The 25,123-nt window shown below is 42.1% G+C and overlaps 2 protein-coding genes and 1 long non-coding RNA gene across 10 annotated transcripts in view; 2 read left to right on the top strand and 1 right to left on the bottom strand.

Moving 5' to 3' along the window:
- The window catches only part of LOC115145922 (SAM and SH3 domain-containing protein 1-like), an 84,843-nt gene extending 77,097 nt beyond the window's left edge, over positions 1–7,746 (top strand). For 5 of the 8 annotated variants that reach the window (XM_029687579.2, XM_029687576.2, XM_029687581.2 and 2 more), the window contains 5 exons: positions 819–969; positions 1,164–1,295; positions 4,363–5,345; positions 5,729–5,860; positions 5,986–7,746. In XM_029687579.2, the coding sequence (XP_029543439.2) occupies positions 819–969; positions 1,164–1,295; positions 4,363–5,345; positions 5,729–5,860; positions 5,986–6,042 (1,455 nt within the window). In that variant the 3' untranslated portion in view covers positions 6,043–7,746. The remainder of the gene's footprint in view (positions 1–818; positions 970–1,163; positions 1,296–4,362; positions 5,346–5,728; positions 5,861–5,985) is intronic. The other 3 variants (XR_003866071.2, XM_029687577.2, XM_029687578.2) reach the window with 3 other exon arrangements.
- Positions 7,747–14,696: 6,950 nt separating this feature from the next.
- Positions 14,697–17,781, bottom strand: LOC135561882 (uncharacterized). Its single transcript, XR_010459728.1, has 2 exons — positions 17,693–17,781; positions 14,697–17,602 (listed from the first exon to the last, which is right to left on the bottom strand). It is a non-coding gene; the product is annotated as an uncharacterized LOC135561882 (long non-coding RNA).
- Positions 17,782–17,957: 176 nt separating this feature from the next.
- zbtb24 (zinc finger and BTB domain containing 24) lies at positions 17,958–24,753 on the top strand. The gene is made up of 9 exons (XM_029687583.2): positions 17,958–18,041; positions 18,648–18,993; positions 20,368–21,067; positions 21,267–21,434; positions 21,627–21,794; positions 21,878–21,959; positions 22,243–22,507; positions 22,703–22,960; positions 23,283–24,753. Exons 2-9 carry the CDS (start codon positions 18,697–18,699, stop codon positions 23,760–23,762), a joined length of 2,418 nt encoding a protein of 805 aa, XP_029543443.1. The 5' UTR covers positions 17,958–18,041; positions 18,648–18,696; the 3' UTR covers positions 23,763–24,753.
- The last annotated feature ends 370 nt before the right edge of the window (positions 24,754–25,123 follow it).

The raw sequence follows: 25,123 nt of genomic DNA, 5'->3' as shown, positions 1-25,123 counted from the left end.
GATCATCCAGATGGTCATTGGCAAACTTCAGACGGGCCTGGACATGCGCTGGCTTGAGCAGGGGGACCTTGCGTGCGCTGCAGTATTTTAATCCATGACGGCGTAGTGTGTTACTAATGGTTTTCTTTGAGACTGTGGTCCCAGCTCTCTTCAGGTCATTGACCAGGTCCTGCTGTGTAGTTTTGGGCTGATCCCTCACCTTCCTCATGATCATTGATGCCTCACGAGGTGAGATCTTGCATGGAGCCCCAGACCGAGGGTGATTGACCGTCATCTTGAACTTGTTCCATTTTTGAATAATTGCGCCAACAGTTGTTGCCTTCTCACCAAGCTGCTTGCCTATTGTCCTGTAGCCCATCCCAGCCTTCTGCAAGTCTACAATTTTATCCCTGATGTTCTTACACAGCTCTCTGGTCCTGGCCATTGTGGAGACGTTGGAGTCTGTTTGATTGAGTGTGTGGACAGGTGTCTTTTATACAGGTAACGAGTTCAAACAGGTGCAGTTAATACAGGTAATGAGTGGAGAACAGGAGGGCGTGAGAGCCGGAATTCTTACTGGTTGGTAGGTGATCAAATACTTATGTCATGCAATAAAATGCAAATTAATTACTTAAAAATCATACAATGTGATTTTCTGGATTTTTTTTTAAAGATTCCGCCTCTCACAGTTGAATTGTACCTATGATAGAAATTACAGACCTCTACATGCTTTTGTAAGTCGGAAAACCTGCAAAATCGTCAGTGTATCAAATACTTGTTCTCCCCACTGTATATGTGTTGACTACGTGACCAAAGCCTTCCCCTATACTTTGCCCCAGGAGCACCTGCCCACTTTCCTCTTCAATGGCTATGAGGACCTGGATACCTTTAAGCTTCTGGAAGAGGAGGATCTAGACGAGCTTGACATCGGAGACCCTCAGCACAGGGCTGTGCTGCTCACCGCTGTGGAGCTTCTGCAGGAGTACGACGGTTAGTACACACACTGATAGACACACAGGAACGCACACGCGCATAGACACCAGAGGAGGCTGGTGGGAGGAGCTATAAGAAGACGGGCTCGTTGTAATGGCTGGACTGGAATAAATGGAACGTTTTCAAACATGGAAACCACGTTTGACTCCATTCCGTTGACGTCCCTCTGCTGGTTTTGTTGTACCCTACAGGTAGCAGCGACCCGGACCGTAGCAGCCAGACAGGGGGTTCTCAGGAGAAGCTGTTACTGGACCGCCGGGGCCTACTGGGGGACTCCCCACGAGACTCTGGCTGCTACGAGAGCAACGAGAATCTGGAGAACGGTAACGACAGCCTGACTCGACTCTGACTCTCCTCTTCTTCATCCTCTTCTTGCTGCCATGGGTCTTCTCCAACCACCTCATTCTCTATCTAAAGGCTTTGGGCTCCTGATTTTGGACTGATTTTGGATCAGTTTTGCCTTTCAGATCTTATGAATACGATTATACAGACAGCAGGGGGACCTGATCCTAGATCAGCACTCTTATGCAGAGCTTTTTGAATACAGGCACTGATCTTCAGACTCTTTATTTTTTTTGTTGCAAAAATGTATTTTCCCTTCATTGAAAACGGGGGAGAACTAAACTGATGAGATGGTATCTATCGCTGCCTGTGTAGAAAAGACAGGGAGAGGACAGCTAACTCTTTTACACTCAATCAGTAACTAAATTCTTCTCAGAGACCTGTACTACTGTATGTGTTCTGTGGGGCTGTTTCTAGACCCATACGGGAAGAGTTCTGTCTTAGTATAATGCGTGATGGTGGTTTTGCATTTGCTAAAAATTGGTGACTGTTGAACCAAAGGTGTGACGATAAGCTGTAGTTTAAAAATGAAATACTTGTCAGTACGACTTACATATTTACTGTGAAAGCTTGCTTTATTTGATAACTAAACCATTCTTATTGTGGTTGTTTGCTTTGGGTTTTAGTCTTTAAAATAATGTATAACATAAAGAATGGTGCTGATTTTTGTCAACAGCCTCTGTGGAGAGTTTGACGTCAAGAGTATTTTCCACACTTGTATATTTCTCTCTAGACTTCTGCTGTTTTTGTGTGTATATTTTTCTAGTTCAGAACCATATGTTGCACAATATTTTATGATGTGCTTAAATACAGACCTGCATTATGCAAATAATTTAAGATTTACTAAATGGTTCAATTATACTTGGCAAAATGGGGATGCAACATTTTTTGTTCAACAATAATTGTGGGCGCATTAAAATGCATAGTTGTGACTGAAACAAACTATTAAAATGTCTAAGATATAAGCTGTGTATAAGAGTTGAGGAAACCTTTCAAATCTGTGTTAAATACAGCTCATTGCAATATTCCCATAGCACTTCTGATGCTAGGAGTAATACTTGCTGAGATATACAGTGCGGAGAACAAGTATTTGATACACTGACAATTTTGTAGGTTTTCCTACTTACAAAGCATGTAGAGGTCTGTAATTTTTATCATAGGTACACTTCAACTGTGAGTGACGGAATCTAAAAGAAAAATCCAGAAAATCACATTGTATGATTTTTAAGTAATTAATTTGCATTTTATTGCATGACATAGTATTCGATACATCAGAAAAGCAGAACTTAATATTTGGTACAGAAACCTTTGTTTGCAATTACAGAGATCATACGTTTCCTGTAGTTCTTGACCAGGTTTGCATACACTGCAGCAGGGATTTTGGCCCACTCCTCAATACAGACCTTCTCCAGATCCTTCAGGTTTCGGGATTGTCGCTGGGCAATACGGACTTTCAGCTCCCTCCAAAGATGTTCTATTGGGTTCAGGTCTGGAGACTGGCTAGGCCACTCCAGGACCTTGATATGCTTCTTACAGAGCCACTCCCTAGTTGCCCTGGCTGTGTGTTTTGGCCCGTTGTCATGCTGGAAGACCCAGCCACGACCCATCTTCAATGCTCTTACTGAGGGAAGGAGGTTGTTGGCCAAGATCTCGCAATACATGGCCCCATCCATCCTCCCCTCAATACGGTGGAGTCGTCCTGTCCCCTTTGTAGAAAAGCATCCCCAAAGAATGATGTTTCCACCTCCATGCTTCACGGTTGGGGATGGTGTTCTTGGGGTTGTGTACTCATCCTTCTTCTTCCTCCAAACACTGCGAGTGGAGTTTAGACCAAAAAGCTCTATTTTTGTCTCATCAGACCACATAACCTTCCCCATTCCTCCTCTGGATCATCCAGGTCATTGGCTAACTTCAGACGGGCCTGGACATGCGCTGGCTTGAGCAGGGGGACCTTGCGTGCGCTGCAGGATTTTAATCCATGGCGTTGTAGTTTGTTACTAATGGTCTTCTTTGAGACTGTGGTCCCAGCTCTCTTCAGGTCATTGACCAGGTCCTGCCGTGTAGTTGTGGGCTGATCCCTCATCTTCCTCGTGATCATTGATGCCCCACGAGGTGAGATCTTGCATGGAGCCCCAGACCGAGGGTGATTAACCATCATCTTGAACTTCTTCCATTTTCGAATAATTGCGCCAACAGTTGTTGCCTTCTCACCAAGCTGCTTGCCTATTGTCCTGTAGCCCATCCCAGCCTTTTTATCCCTGATGTCCTTACACAGCTCCCTGGTCTTGGCCATTGCGGAGAGGTTGGAGTCTGTTTGATTGAGTGTGTGGACAGGTGTCTTTATACAGGTAACGAATTCAAACAGGTGCAGTTAATACAGGTAATGAGTGGAGAACAGGAGGGCTTCTTAAAGAAAAACTAACAGGTCTGCGAGAGCCGGAATTCATACTGGTTGGTAGGTGATCAAATACTTATGTCATGCAATAAAATGCAAAATAATCTGTCTTAAAAATCATACAATGTGATTTTCTGGATTTTTGTTTTAGAATTCCGTCTCTCACAGTTGAAGTGTACCTATGATATAAATTACAGACCTCTACATGCATTGTAAGTCGGAAAACCTGCAAAAAATACTTGTTCTCGCCACTGTATTAGGACAAGTCCCAAATGGCACCCTTTTCCTTTTGACCAAGGCCCATAGTGCACTACATAGGTAATAGGGTGCCCATTGGGATATAACGACAGTCTTTGAGCAGTTCTGAAGTGTGCCACTGTCCGAGTGAAAGCCCGGGGATGGAATAAACTACTCAGTGGTGTACTAGACCGGCCTGTCTACCTGCTTATTTCTGCCTCCTCTCATTTCACTCACCATCAATTCCTACCGGACAACCATTGTATACCAGTCAACTTTCACAATTCAATAAATACTCTTCTTTTTTGATTTTCTGTTTCTCATGTATTTCTATTTTCCACTGGAAAGAGCTTCATATAATAAAGTAAGTAACAAATGATGTGCATTATGCACACACCTGTACCTGTTTGTTTCAGAAGGGAGGGGCAAAAAGACGTCTTCTTCCTTGAGTAGGTCCTCGTCTGGTTTTCAACCCAGTCACCTCCCATCCCCAGAGTCCACCGGCCTCCCCCTCACCCCGACCCACCCCAGCAAGACCACCTTACAGACCAGACCAGAGCACCAGTCCACTACCTTACCATCTCTAGGAGCCTCCATGACCAGCTGCAACCTTCTGAGCACAGGCTGGAGCCAGAGCCATCCCAGTCACACCCACAGAGCCATGCCACTGAGGAGCTGGAGCTGTGGCAACCTGGGCTTGGCAGGTAAGCCTACTCCCACAGCCCTGGGGCCGCTGAGACCCTGCCTCCCGTTGGGGGAGCTTCACTCAGACCAGGGCCTCCACACCACTGATCTCCACACCCTGGAAGACATGAAGCCAGCTCATACCACCATGTCCAAGGCTAAGGGACAGGGCTACCCTACACAAGAGGCCCTACAGCAGTTGTTGACACACTCTGAAGGATCTTTCCTGCCCTCACAACCACTGCTCACCTCACCTTGTAGTGTTCTGTCTGATACGTTAGAGTTGGACATGGGAATTCCCAGGTTAACAGACCTCATTCCATACACACACCTCAAAATATCTACTCCAGGACGTAGACCCAAGCATCGTTCAGCCAAGCCTTTCCTGTCAAACCCATGTATACCATCGTCACCCCCAGCAATGACCAGTGGCAGTGCCTATAAACTCTTCTCTATAGATGGCGCCTCTTTAAAGGATGAAGTTATTACAGAGGCAACAACCCAACCGTGCAGCTCAGACCTGGCAACCCAAACCTGTACCTGTATCTCGGACTGTGACCTGGCAGACTCTCCTCTCCAGTCTGAAGCTCACAGGACGCAGCCTGCTGGGGGAATGGAAACTATGCCTGTCAGGTCGGTCAACCTGGGACCCCTCCTGGAGGAAAGACTGGAGTCAGAGGGGATCAATCTGACAGCGGAGCCCTTCTCTGACAAGGTACGCCTTCACCACAATTATACAGTACTGGTAGTGGTACTATGGTAGTACTATGCTCATGCAGTACTAAGAAGTACTATGTGGGCTAAATAGCAATATGTTCACTAAGGATTAAGCAGCAGTACTATGCTCATACATTTCAATGTGTGTTAATGTAAGTACTGTGTTCAGTTACATAAGGTATCCACAGTGCTGTCTACATGCAAAAGGGTACACAACACATTCACTGGCTTCACAAATGGAACCCTATTCCCTATATAGTGCACTACGTTTGGCCAGGGCCCAGTAGTGCACTATATAGGGAATAGGGTCTCATTTGGGACAGACACACAATGTTGCCCCTTTAAGCCCAGTGTTTCACTCTGACCCATCTCCACCTGCAGTATGGTCGCTATGGAATCCCCCAGTCTCTGGTCCAGAGGTACGCCACTGACCTGAACCAGCCTCTAACAGAGACCATGTATGCCTTGGACCTGCTCAGACTCTCACAGCTCCGCAAGCAGCAGCGCATGGCAGTGAGTGACCTTTTACACTACTGCAGTATTCATTTATTCCTTATTTAGAACATTTAAATAAGTTCAGGGTAGCATTATCTAATGACTATGCTCTAAATGGCTTTTCCTATCCTCCATACCCCCAGGTGTGTCAAAAGCCAAAGACCCTAGCACTTGGACTAACAGCAGTGACTGACAACTGACACGAATATAATTTACTGCAGCTTACCGAGTTTCCTATCAAGGTGTCATATCAAGTAATTTACCTTTTTGATTTTAAAATATTATGAACATTTCTAAGCTATTATGAACATTTCTAAGCTATCATGTTAATAGCGTACATGAAATACTGTGACTGACTACTGATTTTATTATTTTTTTCTTCATTTAAATATTTTATAAGTTTGAGTGCCATTAAAGCAAAGCAAAACATTTTCTTTCAATGTACCTTTTCTGGAAAGTTAAAATGTATAAAAAAATCGGAGACATCTAAATCCCGAAACTAAAGCAGCTTAATTGAATTTTAAACTTAAATCTATTTTGCATGAAGAAACAACCTGTCATTCATCACAAATTTGTGAATATCTGGGATTTCCCTCTTCACAATGCAGAAAGACTGCATTTAATCAGTGGACACCACTTGTTTTTATTACAACACCTGTCATAATTCATTTTTTACTAAAGTAGAGGTTTATTATTATTATTATTGATAAAGGTACTGCATATGTGTGAACATAAACATTTTAGCAAGAGATGGCACTTGTATAGCCTAAGAAAGTAGCAAAAATGTGCAGAAAGTAGTTTTGAATGCATTTTATTGAAGGGAAACGATAGCAGTCTTGAACTTTTTTGGGTTAAAACAATACCAACTGAAATGTCATACTATTCTACTGCAGCGATCATTGATTGCTTGTCTGAAATATCCTTCTCCCTGAGGGGTTTTGGCTATGTTTAAATGGCATAAGTACTGTTCAGTAGAATCCAGAAATGCATTAATTCAATGTCATTAGTCTTGGTAGCTTCCAAAACATTCAAATGACTTCTAACACTATTTCAAAGTAGAGAATCAATTGCATTTTATATCGAGCCGGCAAAATCTCAATTCTTGCATTAATTTAATTCATGCGCAATGGCAGGTATCACTAATTGTGACCAAAAAGAGGTGCATACCGAGTGAATAGGTCATATTGTTTCATGATTTATCTCTAGCAGAGCATCTGTTAACAGCCTGGTCCTGAAGGGCCTCTGTTAAGAAATCATTCACATTTTATTTCAAGACTGCTAAATCTCTGCTTTCTATTCATGAATTCATTGCTTTCTTTTCATTTATAGCAGCAGGTATCACATTGTTTTAACAGAAAATGGTGCAGAGTGAGTGATTTTATATTATTGGTACCTGTGGTGCATAACTATGGCCTTGGCGGGCCTCTCATAGAGACACTTCCCGACCAGCACCCATGGCCTTAGTTATGCACCACAGGTACCTGTCGGATCCCAGGAGGACAAGTGCTCTCTCCACCTGGACATTCTTCCTATCCTGTCTCAGCCCCACAGATACCCCCAGGACCCTGGCCCTGCTCAAGGACGGCTCTAGCCTGCTTACAGCACTCCAGGATGCCCTGGCGGTCCCTTGGCTCCACCTTCAAGTGCCAGTCGTCCGCCTGCCTACGGTACCAAACAGTCGCACAAAGACATCAACTGTCTTTCCTCCAAAGAGCATACAGATTTAACTTGTAGTGAACATGTGGAAAGTTGTTATAGTTCCTAGTGGTAGAACCTGGGCATCCCCCTTTCTATTTTTATCATCATGTCATTTGGTTTATTTCAGAGTATTCCTCGTCATCATGTAAAGAGCATCTCATTTTATGATGCAATGATGCTTTCTAATAAAGTTGAACTGGACTTGCCTGGTGTGCTGCCCATCGTCACGCTGTGCATCCTTGGGTAGATGTAGAACTGCACTTCACCATTCCGGATGAAGTGTTGGAGCCAGGGGGCCTGGGCCTTTAAATCGAAGTTTGTCATATACAGCATAGTGTACACAGCACAATGAAATGCTTATTTACAAGCTCTCCTCTCAGGTATAAACACCTTCAGGACCTGTCCCCTAACAGGGTAGACCTGAGAGTCCCCTACTCAAGACTTAGCCCCCAGACTGGGGCAGTTGACAATGACCTCGTATCCCTGGCTGCTTAGTTCCTGGAGATTTTGTTTACTTTCTGCTTCACAACCAGGCATCCTGCTTTTCTACACCTAAAAGTCACAAAAGACAATGATTTGTGATTTAAATTCAAAGTCAAAGATTTGGAAACATAGAAAAGCGTGTCATCCATATTCAACTTCATGAAGTCCGTACAGTGCCTTCAGAAAGTATTCACACACCTTTACTTTTTCCACAATTCTTGTCTTACAGCCTGAATTCAAATGTAATTCAATTGAGATGTTGTCACTGATCTACACACAATAATGTCACATTTGAATTTTGTTGGTACACCATTTGAGAAAATGTATAGAAAATTAAAAGCGCAAATGTCTTGAGTCAATAACTATTCAACCCCTTTGTTATGGCAAGCCAAAAGAAGTCCATGAGTGAAAATGTGCTTAACAAATTGCATAATAAGTTGCATGGACTCATTCCGCGTTCAATAATACCCCATCTCTCTACCACACCCATACAATTATCTCTAAGGTCCCGCAATCGAGTAGTGAATTTCAAGAACAGATTCCACTACAAAGAACAGGAAGGTTGTTCAATGCCTCGGGGGGAAAGCCTGTACAGAATTAAACTAAATCCAAAACATGCATCCTGTTGGCAACAAGGCACCATAAGTAATACTGCAAAAAAAACGCTTTGTCCTGAATACAAAGCGTTATGCTTGAGGCAAATCCAACACAGCTCATCATATTTTCAAGTATGTTGATGGCTGCATAATGTTATAGCTATGCTTGTCATCGGCAAGAACTAGGGATAAAAAATAAACGTAACACAGGTATAAGCACAGGCACAATCCTGAAGGGAAGATGGCTGTCTAGCAATGATCAACAATCAACTTGACAGAGATTGAAGAATTTATTTAAGAATGGGCAAATATTTTACATTTCAGATGTGCAAAGGTCTTACAGATGTACCCAAAAAAGACTCGCTTCGCTTTAATTGCCGCCAAAGGTGCTTTATTTTGACAAAGTATTGACTCAGGGGTGTGAATACTTATGTAAATTAGATTTCTGTATTTAATTGTCCCCACATTTACATTTCTAAAAACACGTTTTCACTTTGTCATTATGCGGTATTGTGTGTACATGGGTGAGGGGGGAAAAAAACGTTTTTATCAATTTTTGAATTTCGATGAACATGGCAAAATGTGGAATAAGTGGAGTATGAATACTTTCTGAAGGTGCTGTACAGTATCCTTTACAATGTTTATGATAGCTGTTAATCGAACACGTGATGACAGTGCAGCATAGAAGTAAAACTATATAACCAATCCACTTTAGGGTTGGGATCATTTTTATCCAGAAGGACTTCCGAATGAATTAATGCATATCGAGAACTCATTGAACTGGGTTGAACACATTATGTTCTTGGAAATGGCACCTTATTCACGATTATATAGTGTACTCTTCTGCACTCTTTTGGCTCTGGTCAAAAGTAGTGCATTATATAAGTAATAGGGTGTCATTTTGGACGCATCCATTCCCTCATGGTTGAGTATCATTACCCTGAGCTGAGCAACGCCCAAGCCTCTGATGCTTCTTCTGATTGGGCGATGACAAGCAGGTGATCTATCGTCTTCTTGAATCAAATCAAAGAATATTGCTTGCATACACAGATTTGGATATGTTATCGCAGGTGCAGCAAAATGCTTGTTTCCAACTCCAACAGTGCAGTAATACCTAGAAATAAAAATTAAAAACACAATCCTCAAACATACAGTACCGTTCAAATGTTTGGGGTCACTTAGAAATGTCCTTGTTTTTGAAAGAAAAGCACATTTTTTTGTCCATTTAAAATATCAAATTGATCAGAAATACAGTGTAGACATTGTTAATGTTGTAAATGAATATTGCCAAGAAACTGAAGATCTCATACAACGCTGTGTACTACTCCCTTCACAGAACAGCGCAAACTGGCTCTAACCAGAATAGAAAGAGTGCTCACAACCGAGCAAGAGGACAACTACATTTAGTGTCTAGTTTGAGAAACAGACGCCTCACAAGTCCTCAACTGGCAGCTTCATTAAATAGTACCTGCAAAACACCAGTCTCAATGTCAACAGTGATGAGGCAATTTCTCGCATGGAATAGCCTTGATTTCTCAGAACAAGAATTGACGAGTTTTAGAAGAAAGTTCTTTGTTTCTGGCCATTTTGAGTCTAATCAAACCCACAAATGCTGATGCTCAACTAGTCTAAACAAGGCCAGTTTTATTGCTTCTTTAAATCAGTACAACCGTTTTCAGCTTTGCTAACATAATTGCAAAAGTGTTTTCTAATGATCAATTAGTCTTTTAAAATGATCAACTTGGATAAGCTAACACAACGTGCCATTGGAACACAGGAGTGATGGTTGCTTATAATGGGCCTCTGTACGCCTATGTAGATATTCCATAAAAAAATCTGTCGTTTCGAGCTACAATAGTCATTTACAACATTAACAATGTCTACACTGTATTTCTGATCAATTTAATGTTTTTTAATGGACAATTTTTTTTGCTTTTCTTTCAAAAACAAGAACATTTCTAAGTGACCACAAATGTTTGAAAAGTAGTGGACATACATACACAAATAATGGTGTGTATGGACAGTATATGAATAGAAAAGGTACAGCAGTAGTTTTTTTAGGATGAGCCATTACTAAAATACAGTATATAGAGTACATTCGGAAAGTATTCAGACTCCTTGACCTTTTTCCACATTTTGTTACGTTACAGACTAATTCTAAAATGGATTGAAATGTCTTTTCCCTCATCAATCTACAAAGCCAAAACAGGTTGTTGGAAATGTTTGCAAGTGTTTAAAAAAAACGGTAATATTACATTTACATATGTATTCAGACCCTTTTACTTTACTTTGTTGAAACACCTTTGGCAGAGATTACAGCCTCGTCTTCTTGGGAATGACCCTACAAGCTTGGCACACCTGTATTTGGAGAGTTTCTCCCATTCTTCTCTGCGGATCCTCTCAAGCTCTGTTAGGTTGGATGGGGAGCGTCGCTGCACAGCTATTTTCAGGTCTCTCCAGAAATGTTCAATCAGGTTCAAATCCGGGCTCTGGCTGAGTCACTCAACGACATTCAGGGACTTGTCCCAAAGCCACTCCTGCGTTGTCTTGCCTGTGTGCTTAGGGTTGTTGTCCTGTTGGAAGGTTAACCTTTGCAACAGTCTGAGGTCCTGAACGCTCTGGAGCAGGTTTTCATCAATGATCTCTCTGTACTTTGTATCTTTCCCTCGATCCTGACTAGTCTCCCAGTTCCTGCCGATGAAAAACATCCCCACAGCATGATGCTGCCACCACCATGCTTAACTGTAGGGATGGTGCCAGGTTTCCTCAAGACATGACACTTTGCATTCAGGACCAAGAATTCAATCTTGTTTTCATCAGTTTTTCAGGGTGTCGTGCCTTTTTTACTGAGGAGTGGCTTCGGTCTGACCACTCTACCATACAGGCCTGATTGGTGGAGTGCTGCAGAGATGGTTGTTCTTCTGGAAGGTTCTCCCATCTCCACAGAGGAACTCTAGAGCTCTGTCAGAATGTCCATTGGGTTCTCGGTACCTTCCTGACCAAGGCCCTTCTCCGCCGATTGCTCCATTTGGCTGTGCTCTAGGAAGAGCTCTAGGAAGAGTCTTGGTGGTTCCAAACTTCTTCCATTTAAGAATGATGGAGGCCACATTGTTCTTGGGGACCTTCAATGCTGCAGAAATGTTTTGGTACCCTTCCCCTTATCTATACAGGTGTGTGCCTTTCCAAATTATGTTAAATCGATTGAATTTACCACAGGTGGACACTGTAGAAACATCTCAAGGATGATCAATTGAGCTAAATTTCGAGTCTCATAGCAAAGGTTCTGAATACTTATGTAAATAAGGTATTTCAGGTTTTTATATTTTTTTAATAAATGTGCACATTTTTCTAAAAACCTGTTTTTGCCTTGTATTGTGTGTAGATTGCTGAGGATTTTTTTTAAATCCATTTTAGAATAAGGTTGTAACGTAACAAAATGTGGAAAAGGCCAATGGGTCTGAATACTTTCCGAATGCACTGTTGGTATTTTTTGCATTTTATAACATTTTAGCTATTTCAAAAGCCGCAGCTACTCTTCCTGGGGTCCACACAAAATATAAAACATAATACAGAACATTAATAGAGAAGAACGGCTCAGTGACAGAACTACATACATTTTTGTTTTTAAAGGCACACACTACCTACATATCAATACATACAAACTAAATAGGTCAAATAGGGGAGAGGTGCTGTGATGTGTTGCTTTATCTGTTTTTTTTTAACTAGGTTTGCTGTTTATTTGAGCAATATGAGAATAACGGAGTTCCATGCAATAATGGCTCTATATAATACTATACGCTTTATTGAATTTGTTCTGGATTTGGGGACTGAAAAGACCCCTGGTGGCATGCTTGGTGGGGTAGGTGTGTGTGTAAGTTGACTATGCAAACAATTTGGGATTTTCGACAATTTTTCTTACAAAAAGTGATTCAGTCAGTCTCTCAACTCTTAGCCAAGAGAGACTGGCATGCATAGTATTTATATCAGCACTCTTATTACAATATAGAGCAAGACGTGCCCCTCTGTTCTGGGCTGCAGCTTAACTAGATCTTTCCTTGCAGCACTCGACCACACGACTGGACAATAATCAAGATAAGACACAACTAGAGCCTGCAGAACTTGCTTTTTGGAGCGTGCTGTCAAAAAAGCACAGCTTCTATTTATTACGGACAGACCTCTTCCCATTTTCACAACCATTGAATCTATATGTTTTGACCATAACAGTTTATAATCTAAGGTAACGCCAAGTAATTTAGTCTCCTCAACTTGTTCAACAGCCACACCATTCATTACAAGTTTCACCTGAGGCCTAGAACTTAAGGAATGATTTGTACCAAATACAATGCTCTTAGTTTTTCAGAACCAATTTATTACTGGCCATCCATTCCAAAATAGAGGGTTTCAGTGACTTCATTAGCTGTGGTTGCTGATGCGTATATCTATTTGAATCATCAGCATACATGGACACACATGCTTTGTTTAATGCCAGTGGCAGGTCATTGGTAAAAATATAAAAGAGTAGAGGGCATAGAGAGCTGCCCTGCGGTACACCACACTTTACATGTTTGACATTAGAGACGCTTCCATTAAAGAAAACCCTTTGAGTTATATTAGTTAGCTCTGAATCCACGATATGGCAGTGGTTGAAAAGCCATAACAAGTTTTTTTCAACAACAGGTTATGGTTAATATTAAAGGCTGCCATGAAATCTAACAGTACAGCTCCCACAATCTTATTATCAATTTCTTTAAACCAATCATCAGTCATGTTGAGTGCCCTTCTCTATAAGCATGCTGTAAGTCTGTTGTTGATTTGTTTTCAGAGAAATAGCATTGTATTTGATCAAACACCATATTTTCCCAACAGTTTTCTAAGAGCTGGCAGCAAGCTTATAGGTCTGCTGTTAAAACCAGTAAATGCCATTTTACCATTCTTGGTTAGGAATTCCTTTGGCTTTCTTCTAGGCCTGAGGACAAAGACTTTCCTCTAAACTCAGATTAGACCTGACAGGAGTGGCTATAGTGTCAGCTACCATCCTCAGTAGCTTTCCATTGAAGTTGTCAATGCCAGGTTTGTCATTATTGATTGATAACAATTTTCCACCTCTCCCACACTGACTTTACAAAATTCTAACGTGCAATGCTTCTCTTTCATTATTTGCTTTTTTATGCATGAATACGATGGTTCACTGTTCGTTGTTGGCATTTCCTGCCAACGTTGGCCCACTTTGCCAATGAAGTAATCATTAAAATAACTGGCAACATCAAATGGTTTTGTAATGAAAAAGCCATCTGATGCGATGAAAGTTGAATTTGTCTTTCTGCCCATAATTTCATTTGAAGTACTCCAAAGTTTTTTTTCCCATCATTATTTATATTGTTAATCTTGGCTTCATAATACAGTTTATTCTTGTTTTTGTTGAGTTTAGTCACAATTTCTAAATGTTTTTTAAATTCCTCATCAATCCATGGAGCCTTAACAGTTCTAACAGTCAGTTTCTTAACAGGTGCATGTTTATCAATAATTGGAAGAAGGAATTTCATAAATTCATGAAGTGCAGTGTCTGGATGCTCCTTATTAATCACATCAAACCAACAAATATTTTTAACATCATCCACATAAGAGTCACAGAAAAATAAGTTGTATGATCTCTTATATACTATTTTAGGCCCAGCTTTTGGAACTTTGGCTTTCCTGGATATTTCCTGGATCACTGCATCCAATGGGTACGGATACAGCTTTAGAACAAATTTCTACAGTATTAGTAAAACTGTGATCGACACATGTGGAGGATCTTGTTCCTGTAGTGTTTGTAACCATCCTGGTACGTTGATTAATAACCTGAACCAGATTACAGGCACTGGTTACAGTGAGAAGCTTTCCCTTGAGTGGACAGCTTGATGAAAACCAGTCAAAATTCAGGTCCCCAAGAAAGTAGACCCCTGTTTACATCACATACACTATCAAGCATTTCACACACATTGTTTAGATGCTGACTGCCATCATTTGGTGGCCTATAGCAACACCCCAAAAGAAAAGGCTTTAGGCTTCAATAACACTCGACATAAGATGCAGTCAAAAGTTCAGGGGTTTTTCTTTATTTTTACAAGTTTGTGTTATGAAATCATGTAGTAACCAAAAAAAGTGTTAAACAACAGTCTTTACAGTTGAACAGTCTTTACAGTTGAACAGTCTTTACCACAGGAGCTTCCTGCTTAAGTTTCTGCCTATAGGTGGAGAAGAGCCAAATGGAGGCGTGATCTGATTTGCAGAAGGGAAGGCGGGGGAGGCCCTTGTAGTCGTCCTGTAAGGGATAGTAGCAATGATTCAGGTCCATGTTACGCGTGAAGCACAGATGTGTTGATAGAATTTCTGTCAGGGAGGGAGGAGTAATGGTCCCATCAACTGGGAATGATCTTTTCTGGTTAATTTACTTTAGTTCATAGTGAATTAATTACTATAATTTACTTTAATCAACCTAGAGCAGTGACACATACAGTTGAAGTCGGAAGTTGACATACACTTAGGTTGGAGTCATTAAAACTTGTTTTTCAACCACTCCACAAATGTCTTGTTAACAAACTATAGTTTTAGCGAGTCGGTTAGGACATCTACTTTGTGCATGTGGAACCGATGTGAAATGGCTAGCTAGTTAGCGATGGTGTGCGCTAATAGCGTTTCAATTGGTGAATCACTCGCTCTGAGACCTTGAAGTAGTGGTTCCCCTTGCTCTGCAAGAGCCGCGGCTTTTGTGGAGCGATGGGTAACGATGCTTCGTGGGTGACTGTTGTTGATGTGTGCAGAGGGTCTCTGGTTCGAGCCCAGCGATGGGACGGACTAAAGTTATACTGTTACATTGATGCTGTTGACCCGGATCACTGGTTTCTGAGGAAAAGGGGGGTGAGTGTAACCGATGTGAAATGGCTAGCTAGTTAGCGGTGGTGTGCGCTAATAGCGTTTCAATCGGTGACGTCACTTGCTCTGAGACCTTGAAGTAGTGGTTCCCCTTGCTCTGCAAGGGCTGCGGCTTTTGTGGAGCGATGGGTAACGATGCTTCGAGGGTGACTGTTGATGTGTGCAGAGGGTCCCTGGTTCAAGCCCAGGTTGGGGCGAGGAGAGGGACGGACTAAAGTTATACTGTTACACATGACAAGTAATTTTTCCAACAATTGTTTACAGACAGATTATTTCATTTAAAACTCACTGTATCACAATTCTAGTGGGTCAGAAGTTTACATACACTAAGTTGACTGTGCTTTTAAACACCTTGGAAAATTGGGAGCAATTTCCAAACGCCTGAAGGTACCACGTTCATCAGTACAAACAATAGTACGCAAGTATAAACACCATGGGACCACACAGCTGTCATACCGCTCAGGAAGGAGACGCGTTCTGTCTCCTAGAGATTAATGTATTTTGGTGCGAAAAGTGCAAATCAATCCCAGAACAGCAGCAAAGGACCTTGTGAAGATGCTGGAGGAAACGGGTACAAAAGTATCTATATCCACAGTAAAACTAGTCCTATATCGACATAACCTGAAAGGCTGCTCAGCAAAGAAGAAGCCACTGCCCCAAAACCCCCATTAAAAAAGCCAGACTATGGTTTGCAACTGCACATGGAAACAAAGATCATACTTTTTGAGAAATGTCCTCTGGTCTGATGAAACAAAAATAGAACTGTTTGGCCATAATGACCATTATGTTTGGAGGAAAAAGGAGGAGGCTTGCAAGCTGAAGAACACCATCCCAACTGTGAAGCATGGGGGTGGCAGCATAATGTTGTTGTGGTGCTTTTCTGCAGGAGGGACTGGTACACTTCACAAAATAGATGGCATCATGAGGCAAGAAAAATTGTTGATATATTGAAGCAACATCTCAAGACGTCAGTCAGGAAGCTAAAGTTTGGTCGGAAATGGGTCTTCCAAATGGACAATGACCCCAAGTGTAACGGATGTGAAACGGCTAGCTTAGTTGGTGGTGCGCGCTAAATAGCGTTTCAATCGGTGACGTCACTTACTCTTAGACCTTGAGGTAGTAGTTCCCCTTGCTCTGCAAGGGCTGTGGCTTTTGTGAAGCGATGGGTAACGATGCTTCGAGGGGTGACTGTTGTTGATGTGTGCAGAGGGTACCTGGTTCGCGCCCGGGTATGGGCGAGGGGACGGTCTAAAGTTATACTGTTACACAAGCATACTTCAAAGTTGTGGCAAAATGGCTTAAGGACAACAAAGTCAAGGTATTGGAGTGACCATCACAAAGCTCTGACCTCAATCCTGAAAGAAATAAATAAAAGCTGAAATCATTCTCTCTACTATTATTCTGACATTTCACATTCTTAAAATAAAGTGGTGATCCTAACTGACCTAAGACATGGATTTTTTACTAGGATTAAATGTCAGGAATTGTTAACGGAGTTTAAATGTATTTGGCTAAGGTGTATGTAAACTTCTGACTTCAACTGTCGTTAGCCTGGCACACCTCTTATAGTATCTTATTGTCTGCCCACTTCACATGAAGTGATCAGAAACCAATAAGTAATTGTTTATTTTTTAAATGTGCAAAGACCTTTAGGTTATACATTAATGTGAGTATGATCAAATGAAAATCCATATCAGATCAACAGGTCAGTGTTCCAGACATCCCTATGTTGGCTAAAGGTTAAGGATAAGTGGCTTGGTCAAGGTTGATTTACACAGCAATTAAAATATGCTATTTGTAAAACCACAGCCCCTCCACTTGACTCAATTAAGTGCACAACATTCAAATATTAATTTTAAAGCATGTTAATGTACAGATAAAACACTTTATTTGCCCATAGTCTTATGATCCATAACATAACTTCTCCAGAAGATTGTTGACCTATCTGCAGGCTGTGCGAGGTTATCAACTCATGTATTACTCTGTATAATGAACACCCGAATCATTGCATAGAATTGCTGCTCTATACGCCTCTGGTGGGACGCTCTGACAGTGCAGGGGGAAAGTCCTGAAAAGAAACCAGAGATCCTATTTTTAGTTTTGAAGCATTTATTTTGTTGATCCAAAAAAATATGTTAAATAACGCTAGGATACTTACCAATGATTTATATGTACATCATTGATACTGGAAGAAAGTCTCAAGCTTTTTCCAGTTGACCTTTGTCAGACAACAGGCATGACTAGAGTCTGGAGATCGATAAAGATTCGCCTCAACAACATGTGAAAGATTCGACCACGGAGGTATAATAATGACTATTTGACTCCCATTAACAAACATTTCCTTGATCCTGGCCATAGATATAACAACACCGTGGATAGATTAATGCAGTAAAAATTATACCAACCAAAGCTTATAAAGATCGTGGATTCAAACTGCGAGAAACATGAAACACCCGTGAACAACCTCCACATCTCGCGATAATCTGAATAACTGCGAAGAAGAGACGGTAAGGTCCTGAAAGCTTGATATCTTTTTTTAAAGTCATTGCAGTGTTTGCAGCAATCATAGAAATGCTGAGAAAGTTTCTTAGTCTCTTTATTGAACATTGTTGTTTTGTTTAGATTTTGGGTTCCAATTGCAGTGCATTCATTGTGTATAATGTAGAAAGCTTTACATGGCGCCCGCCGGTGTTGTGTCTCTGTTTTGAAACGATGCAAAAATGTATGCGCACACTTCCCTGTGACTTAGTGATCGCTAAATTGCTCTGTCCTATGGCTCTTCAACCGTTCTTACTGAGGTTTCAAACAGCTGTTGATCGACAAAATGTATATATGTGAAATGTCGCAACAAAAAAAGCGAAATCTTTTCTATAGTGAGAGCCTGGATCACTCATTGTTCTGTAGGCTGCAGTAGCAAATTCTGTGTGAAGTCAAGAGCCCTGAAAAGTTCAAATGAGATGGATGGGCTATAGGTACATTTCAAGCGGTCTCACAATTATGAAGTGTGAATTATAATGATCACGCCACAGCTTTGCGCCAATCAACATATTCCATACAATGTATTGCACTGTATTAGGCCTATTTCTTTCCAATTATGTTTCACTTTGTTGCAGGTGGTGAGGTTTGGTTAGAATCATACTTCACAAACCATCCTCCAAGAAAATGTCTGAGAAGACCCTAATCACACCCACCTCCCACACAGCCATTCATTCAACAACACACAAGGACACCATCCTCTGCAAATTTGACAAGCTGAGAAAGCGAGAGCTTCTGTGTGACATCACCCTTATCGTAGAAGATGTGCACTTCAAAGCACATAAGGCCCTGTTGGCCGCCAGCAGTGACTACTTCTCCCTCATGTTCACTGCTGAGGAGCAGATCAGCCAGTCGACCTACAGGCTGGACGGCATGGCGGCGGAGACCTTTGGAGCTGTACTAGAGTTCATCTACAGTGCCCAGGTATCTAGGGGTGGAAATGGGGGTAATGGTAACTGGGTTTCGTGAAGTGAAATTCCAGGGGAAAACCAAAATAATTTTGACATTTTACATCCAGTGGGAAGAAAAGTATGTGAACCCTTTAGAAATACCTGGATTTCTGCGTAAATTGGTCATACAATTGGATCTGATCTTCATCCAAGTCACGACAATAGACAAACACAGTTTGCTTAAACTAAGACACACGAACAATTATAATTTTTCATGTCTTTATTGAACACATTGTGTAAACATTCACAGTGCAGGTTGGGAAAAGTATGTGAACCCTTTGATTTAATAACAGGTTGACCCCACTTTGGCAATAACCTCAACCCAATGTTTTCTGTAGTTGCGGATCAGATCTGCACAACAGTCAGGAGGAATTTTGGACCATTCCTCTTTATAAAACTGTTTCAGTTCCACAATATTCTTGGGGTGTCTGGTGTGAACCGCTCTTTTGAGGTCATGCCACAGCATCTCAATCGGGTTGAGGTCAGGGCCACTCCAGAAGACACATTTTCGTCTGATCAAGCCATTCTGTTGTTGATTTACTTCTGTCTGTTGGGTTGTTGTCCTGTTGCATCTTCTAACTTCTGTTGAACTTCAATTGGCGAACAGATTGCCTTACATTGTCCTGCAAAAATGCCTTGATAATCATGGGAATTTATTTTTCCGTCGATGATAGCATGCTGTCCAGGCCCTGAGGCAGCAATGATGCTCCCTCCACCATACTTTACAGTTGGGATGAGGTTTTGATGTTGGTGGGCTGTGCCTTTTTTCTCCACACACAGAATATTTTGCCAGTAGCGCTGCAGAACATCCAGGTGCTCCTTTGCGAACTTCAGATGTGCAGTAATGTTTGTTTTGGACAGCAGTGGCTTCTTCCATGGTGTGCTCCCATGAACACCAATTTTGTGGGTGTTTTTTATGGGGCAGGGCAGCTCTAACCAAAATCTCCAATTTCATCTCATTGATTCGACTCTAGGTTAGTTGACTCCTGACTCCAATTAGCTTTTGGAGAAGTAATTAGCCTAGGTGTTCACATACTTTTTCCAACTTACACTGTGAATGTTTAAATTATGTATTCAATATAGACAAGAAAAATACAATCATTTGTGTATTATTAGATTAAGCACACTGAGTTTGTCTATTGTTGTGACTTAGATGAAGATCAGATAAAATTTTATGTCCAATTTTTTGCAGAATTCCAGGTAATTCCAAAGGGTTCACATACTTTTTCTTGCCACTGTAAATGTGCATTTTACATTGAAATCAAGGAGTGTGATAATTTTGACGTGCACTGAAAATTAAAGGATCTTGCATCGAAGAGTGATTTTTCTTCCATTTCTATCCCTGCAGGTATCTGTGGAGGAGAGTGTTACCGAGCAGCTACTAGACCTGGCCAGACTCCTAGAGGTTAGTGACCTTGTGAAAGCTCACGTGGACCATAACCTGAACATTACCTATCCAGGTGTAGAGGGGAGGGGCCTTAGTAACATCACCTGTCCTGGTTTCGAGGTGAGACCGGAAGTGAACACAGACAGCGGAGAAGGTAAAGGACTGGGAGAAGGGACATCGTCAGCGTTGCAGCCGAAACGGAAAAGGGGTCGTCCCAGGAAGAATGAAGTGGACATGTCGGTGAAGCCGTTGGAAGAGTCCAATAAACAGGAAGTAAGAAGTGATATCATCAATATCCAGGATGCAGCCAATGAAAAGCAGCAGGTTACAGTCGATGATGTCACAGTAGACTGTGTAGACCCTGAAGAATGTCTGGTTGAGTCACATGATAAACTGGATTCTCCAATAAGAGACTCTGATGATGCAGACTATGATCCTAGATCAGCCCGTACTAGGCGGCAGAGTAAGAGGAAGATCAGACCGCCGGTGAAATTTAAGGGCTACAGGGTGGGTGACCGGGACGACACTACGTCTGAATGCAGAGAACCAGGGAAGAGGGGCAGGAAGAGAAAATACCCCAACACAGAGGCACGGTGTGAAGACTGTGGGAAAGTGTTCAAAAACCACCTGTTCTTAAAGATACATCAAAGGACTCATACAGGTGAGGCCTGGGACCTCTACTACTTCCAGGATTGTTTTTATTGGCTAATTTCATTTCATTATAGACCGAATTACTAGAACACATTTATTTCTGACAAGTTCCTCACAGGCGAGTCCTGTGACTATATCCCTCCAATTAGATTAAAGCATATTATTTCATAGGCCTGAGTGATAATAATGTTTTAAAATGTTCCCACCAGGTGAAAAGCCTTTCAAGTGTTTTGCGTGTGGGAAGAGTTTCACACAGAAGCACACCCTCCTGGTTCACCAGCGGATGCACACTGGAGAGAAACCCTTCGTCTGTACCGTCTGCTCGAAAGCCCTGTCCACCAAACACTCACTAGTGGATCACATGAACTTACACACAGGTTGCCTACTTGACTGACTTCTAGCGAGTGATAATGGTTTAGTGCGTTTCTTGGGGTATACAACTTCAATCAAAACGTATATAAAGTGTATCCCTTTTCAATTCGGCTTTCATATTCGGAATAACTCAAAAGTACAAGTTTTGCCTTTAATGAATTGTACTTTGACTCTTATTCTCTCTTTTTAAATCCTAGAGGAGAAAACATTCAGCTGTGACAAATGTCAAAAGACGTTCAGCCAGAAGAGACAACTAAAGAGCCATCACAGGGTCCATACGGGTAAATCTTTACCGGAATGTGCGCACTGTCAACGTAGGTTCATGGATGCAGCTCAACTGAAGAAGCACATGAGAACTCACACAGGTAGAGTGAGACGAGGTTTAACTTCTGCAAATTCTAGTGTGTTACTATGTAATAAGTTGTTGCCGTTGCTGATCTCGTGACAGGTGAGAAGCCTTTCACTTGTGAGATCTGTGGAAAGTGTTTTACAGCCAAGAGCACACTGCAGACGCACATCAGGATTCACAGGTGAGATATGACTCATACAAGGTTGAGCTATTCCACCATGTCTGGTCATAGAAACGATTTACACCAATCCTGAGAGATGGTGGGGAATAAACACCCTCACCGCTTGTTTATTTTATTTCCATACAAAAAATATGACGCAATTTATGTGCATGTGAGGATCACAAACTCAAAAGGGGCTTATGACGTATGTGTTCTACACACGAAGACTCCACAACAAACATGAATGAAAATGTGATCCAGTCCACATCCATTTACCAGTGTGAACGTGTATTTGTATTTCCAGAGGAGAGAAGCCATATGTCTGCAACGTCTGCAACAAGTCATTCTCTGATGCCAGTGCCAGGCGCCGTCACGTCGCCTCCCATACCGGAAAGAAGCCATTCACCTGCTCCTTTTGCAACCTGTCCTTCGCTCGCCTGGACAACTTGAAGACCCACACCAAAACCCACAACAAGGAGAGCGTAGTCACCATCACCACCGAGGAGACCCAGTGCGGGGCTGGGGTGGTGGAAGAGGAGGCTGGGGTCACCACAGGGGTAACGGAGGAGGTAAGAGTTAGGAGAAAAAATGTTTTTGTGCCACACCACAATATTACAGTCTTAATTGACAATACAAATGACAGATTTCAAAACCACACTATGGTCCACTCAGAGCTTAGTGACACTGCAGGCAGTCAGCGTAGGCAACCTTCGTGAAGTATGTCATTGATATCAGCTACAACACATGACATCATCTATACACAGGTACGCAGCATCCTACAGCTCCAGCAGTACCAGCTACCTGGTCACCCAGAGCAGGAGATACAGCTGGTTGTGACTGGAGATGTGGATAATCTCAACAACCTCAACTTTGTGCCCAGTCACTGTGGGCATGATCAGGGCATCAGCATTATTACCACAACAGAGGGTGGAGTCTCTGAGGCGGCAGACCAGGCCCACTCCAGACTGACCCTCCTCACCCAGCCGTCAGGACACATGCAAAATGTGGCCTTGGTCACGCAGGTAAAGTGATCCAATAATGGTATTTTCCCAAATGGCACCCTATTCCCTATACTGCACTACTATTGACTAGGGCCCGTCGGGAATAGGTTGCCATTTGGGACACAGACAATATATTGTACAGTCCCTTGCTTTTTTGGACACACCAGCCATCAGTACTCAGGTCTATGTGTTGATGTACAGTATGTCTATGTATCTGTATTGTCCTATGCTTGTCCAATGCTGGGTTTCCCCTCTAGGGCTCAATAAAGGGCTAGGACCTTGTCCTTTTGGTTTTTTGAATGGCACGTTAAATCCAAATTATTATTATTATTTTTCTATTCAGGGTAGCGTGGACCATCACAACCAGCAGATCCAGACTATCAGCGTGCTGCAAGACGGACACATGACCAACGGGGTTGGGGTCGCAGGGCAGCCTGAACAGATGCATGTCATCACTCTATCCAAGGAGGACATGGAGCACCTTCAGGCCCACCACGGGCCGCCCCAGCCCCTGCACATAGCACCCAGGCCTGGCTCCCTCACTGGCCCTGGCTCTGTACAGCAGCTCCACGTCATGCAGCAGCAGCACCAGACCCTCTCTCAGCTGGCTGTGACCCAGGACCAGAACACCATACTGGGGCAGATGAGCAGAGAGCAGCAGGGTCAGGCCCAGGCTATCCACATCAACAGCCAGAGCAGCCAGCCCATCTCAATCAGTCAGACCAGTGAACAGATCCCAAGCCACCATATCCAGGGCCAGACCTTCCAGATACAGGCTGGTACTGTCTCCTACCTCTACACCACCAGCCTAGCCCCGCCATAGGCCCGGCACAACTGACTGAAGGACTGGAGAACCAATCTGCCCTAACAGAACTGACTGAATGGGCGGGAACTGTCTCCTAGCTCTACACCACCAGTCTAGCCCAGCCATAGCCCTGATAAATGGCCGTAGACGCCGCAAAGGAGTCAACAGCCATGTGTCAGGACCAGCCCAGCCATAGACTGTATGTGCACAGCAGAATTGACTGAGGAACCAGTCTGGCCCAACACAATTGACTTTGCCTTAGTTCACACTCAGGTTGGACAATGGATGTAAAATGCATTTGTCACAATGTTGTAATTGAATTTAGTTAGCTATGCCAGGATATTGAAATGACACAGAGGTAGAGAAAATGTGATTCCAACTAGGTTATTCTGTGTGACACTGACATCTTCTGGCTGACGTGATGTAAAAGCTCTGAGCCAATAGCTATTCTTTCAGGCTACAATAAAAGGGTTATTTCGAAGCAGATAAAAGCCATTATTTGCATGTCAAGTCACAATGTAAAACTTTTTTTTTTTAATGCATATTTATATTGTGAGGTGGAACAAATGCATTGTTTATATTATGAAGGTAACATACTGCCATTTGTGGTGCTGCAAGAGCAAGGCGAGAGTGGAAAGTATTGATGAGGCGAGGGATATTGTCGGTGTCTACTGAAGTTCTGTGGCCCTGTGTGCTCTTTCGTTAGTTATGTTTTTATTCATTTATTTCTGGTACCCTCCTACCTGAGAGGAATGAGGCCTGTGTGGTGTTGCACAGTTAAAATTGCAAACCCACATGCTGTAAGTCCTCTGCTCTACCGAAGTGTTTTAATGGGCTGCTGTGGGTAATACTAATACAGAAATAACCGTTGTACATGTATTTGTCTCCTCTTTACTGCTTTAAGGCTTTTTATGCCATTGTTTACCACTTCAGTGTCCTTAAATCTGTAGTTTTGAAGCATAGAAAACATTTAGTTTCACTCTATTAAATATCACACAATACTTTACAAGGGTGTCTGTGACGATTCTTATGTTTGCTTGTCCACTATCTCTCCTGGTAAATTAAGTTTTATATGTATAATTTCACAACTTTTTTTTTTTAAAGGGGTAGTTGACATTTACAGGTAATAGTCTATCCCAAAACGAATGACTGTTTCACATGTACAAAATAACAATACATTATCTTAGCAAATATTGAAAAAGACAACCTAAAATACTCAGTGGCTGACTCTATATTTAAAAAAAAAATAAACAATACATTATATTATAAACCTGCTAAATCAATCACATACACCATAAAGAAACAGAATGAAAAAAAGTGTTTGTGTTTATTTTAGATGCAGCAATTGTTCACGAAGCAATCATTGGATGATTCGGTGA

The sequence above is a fragment of the Oncorhynchus nerka genome, linkage group LG18 (genome assembly GCF_034236695.1).
Source record: "Oncorhynchus nerka isolate Pitt River linkage group LG18, Oner_Uvic_2.0, whole genome shotgun sequence".
NCBI lineage: Eukaryota > Metazoa > Chordata > Actinopteri > Salmoniformes > Salmonidae > Oncorhynchus > Oncorhynchus nerka.
The sequence above is the reverse complement of the archived record's forward strand: the minus strand, read 5'-3'. Positions and strand labels throughout refer to the sequence as shown.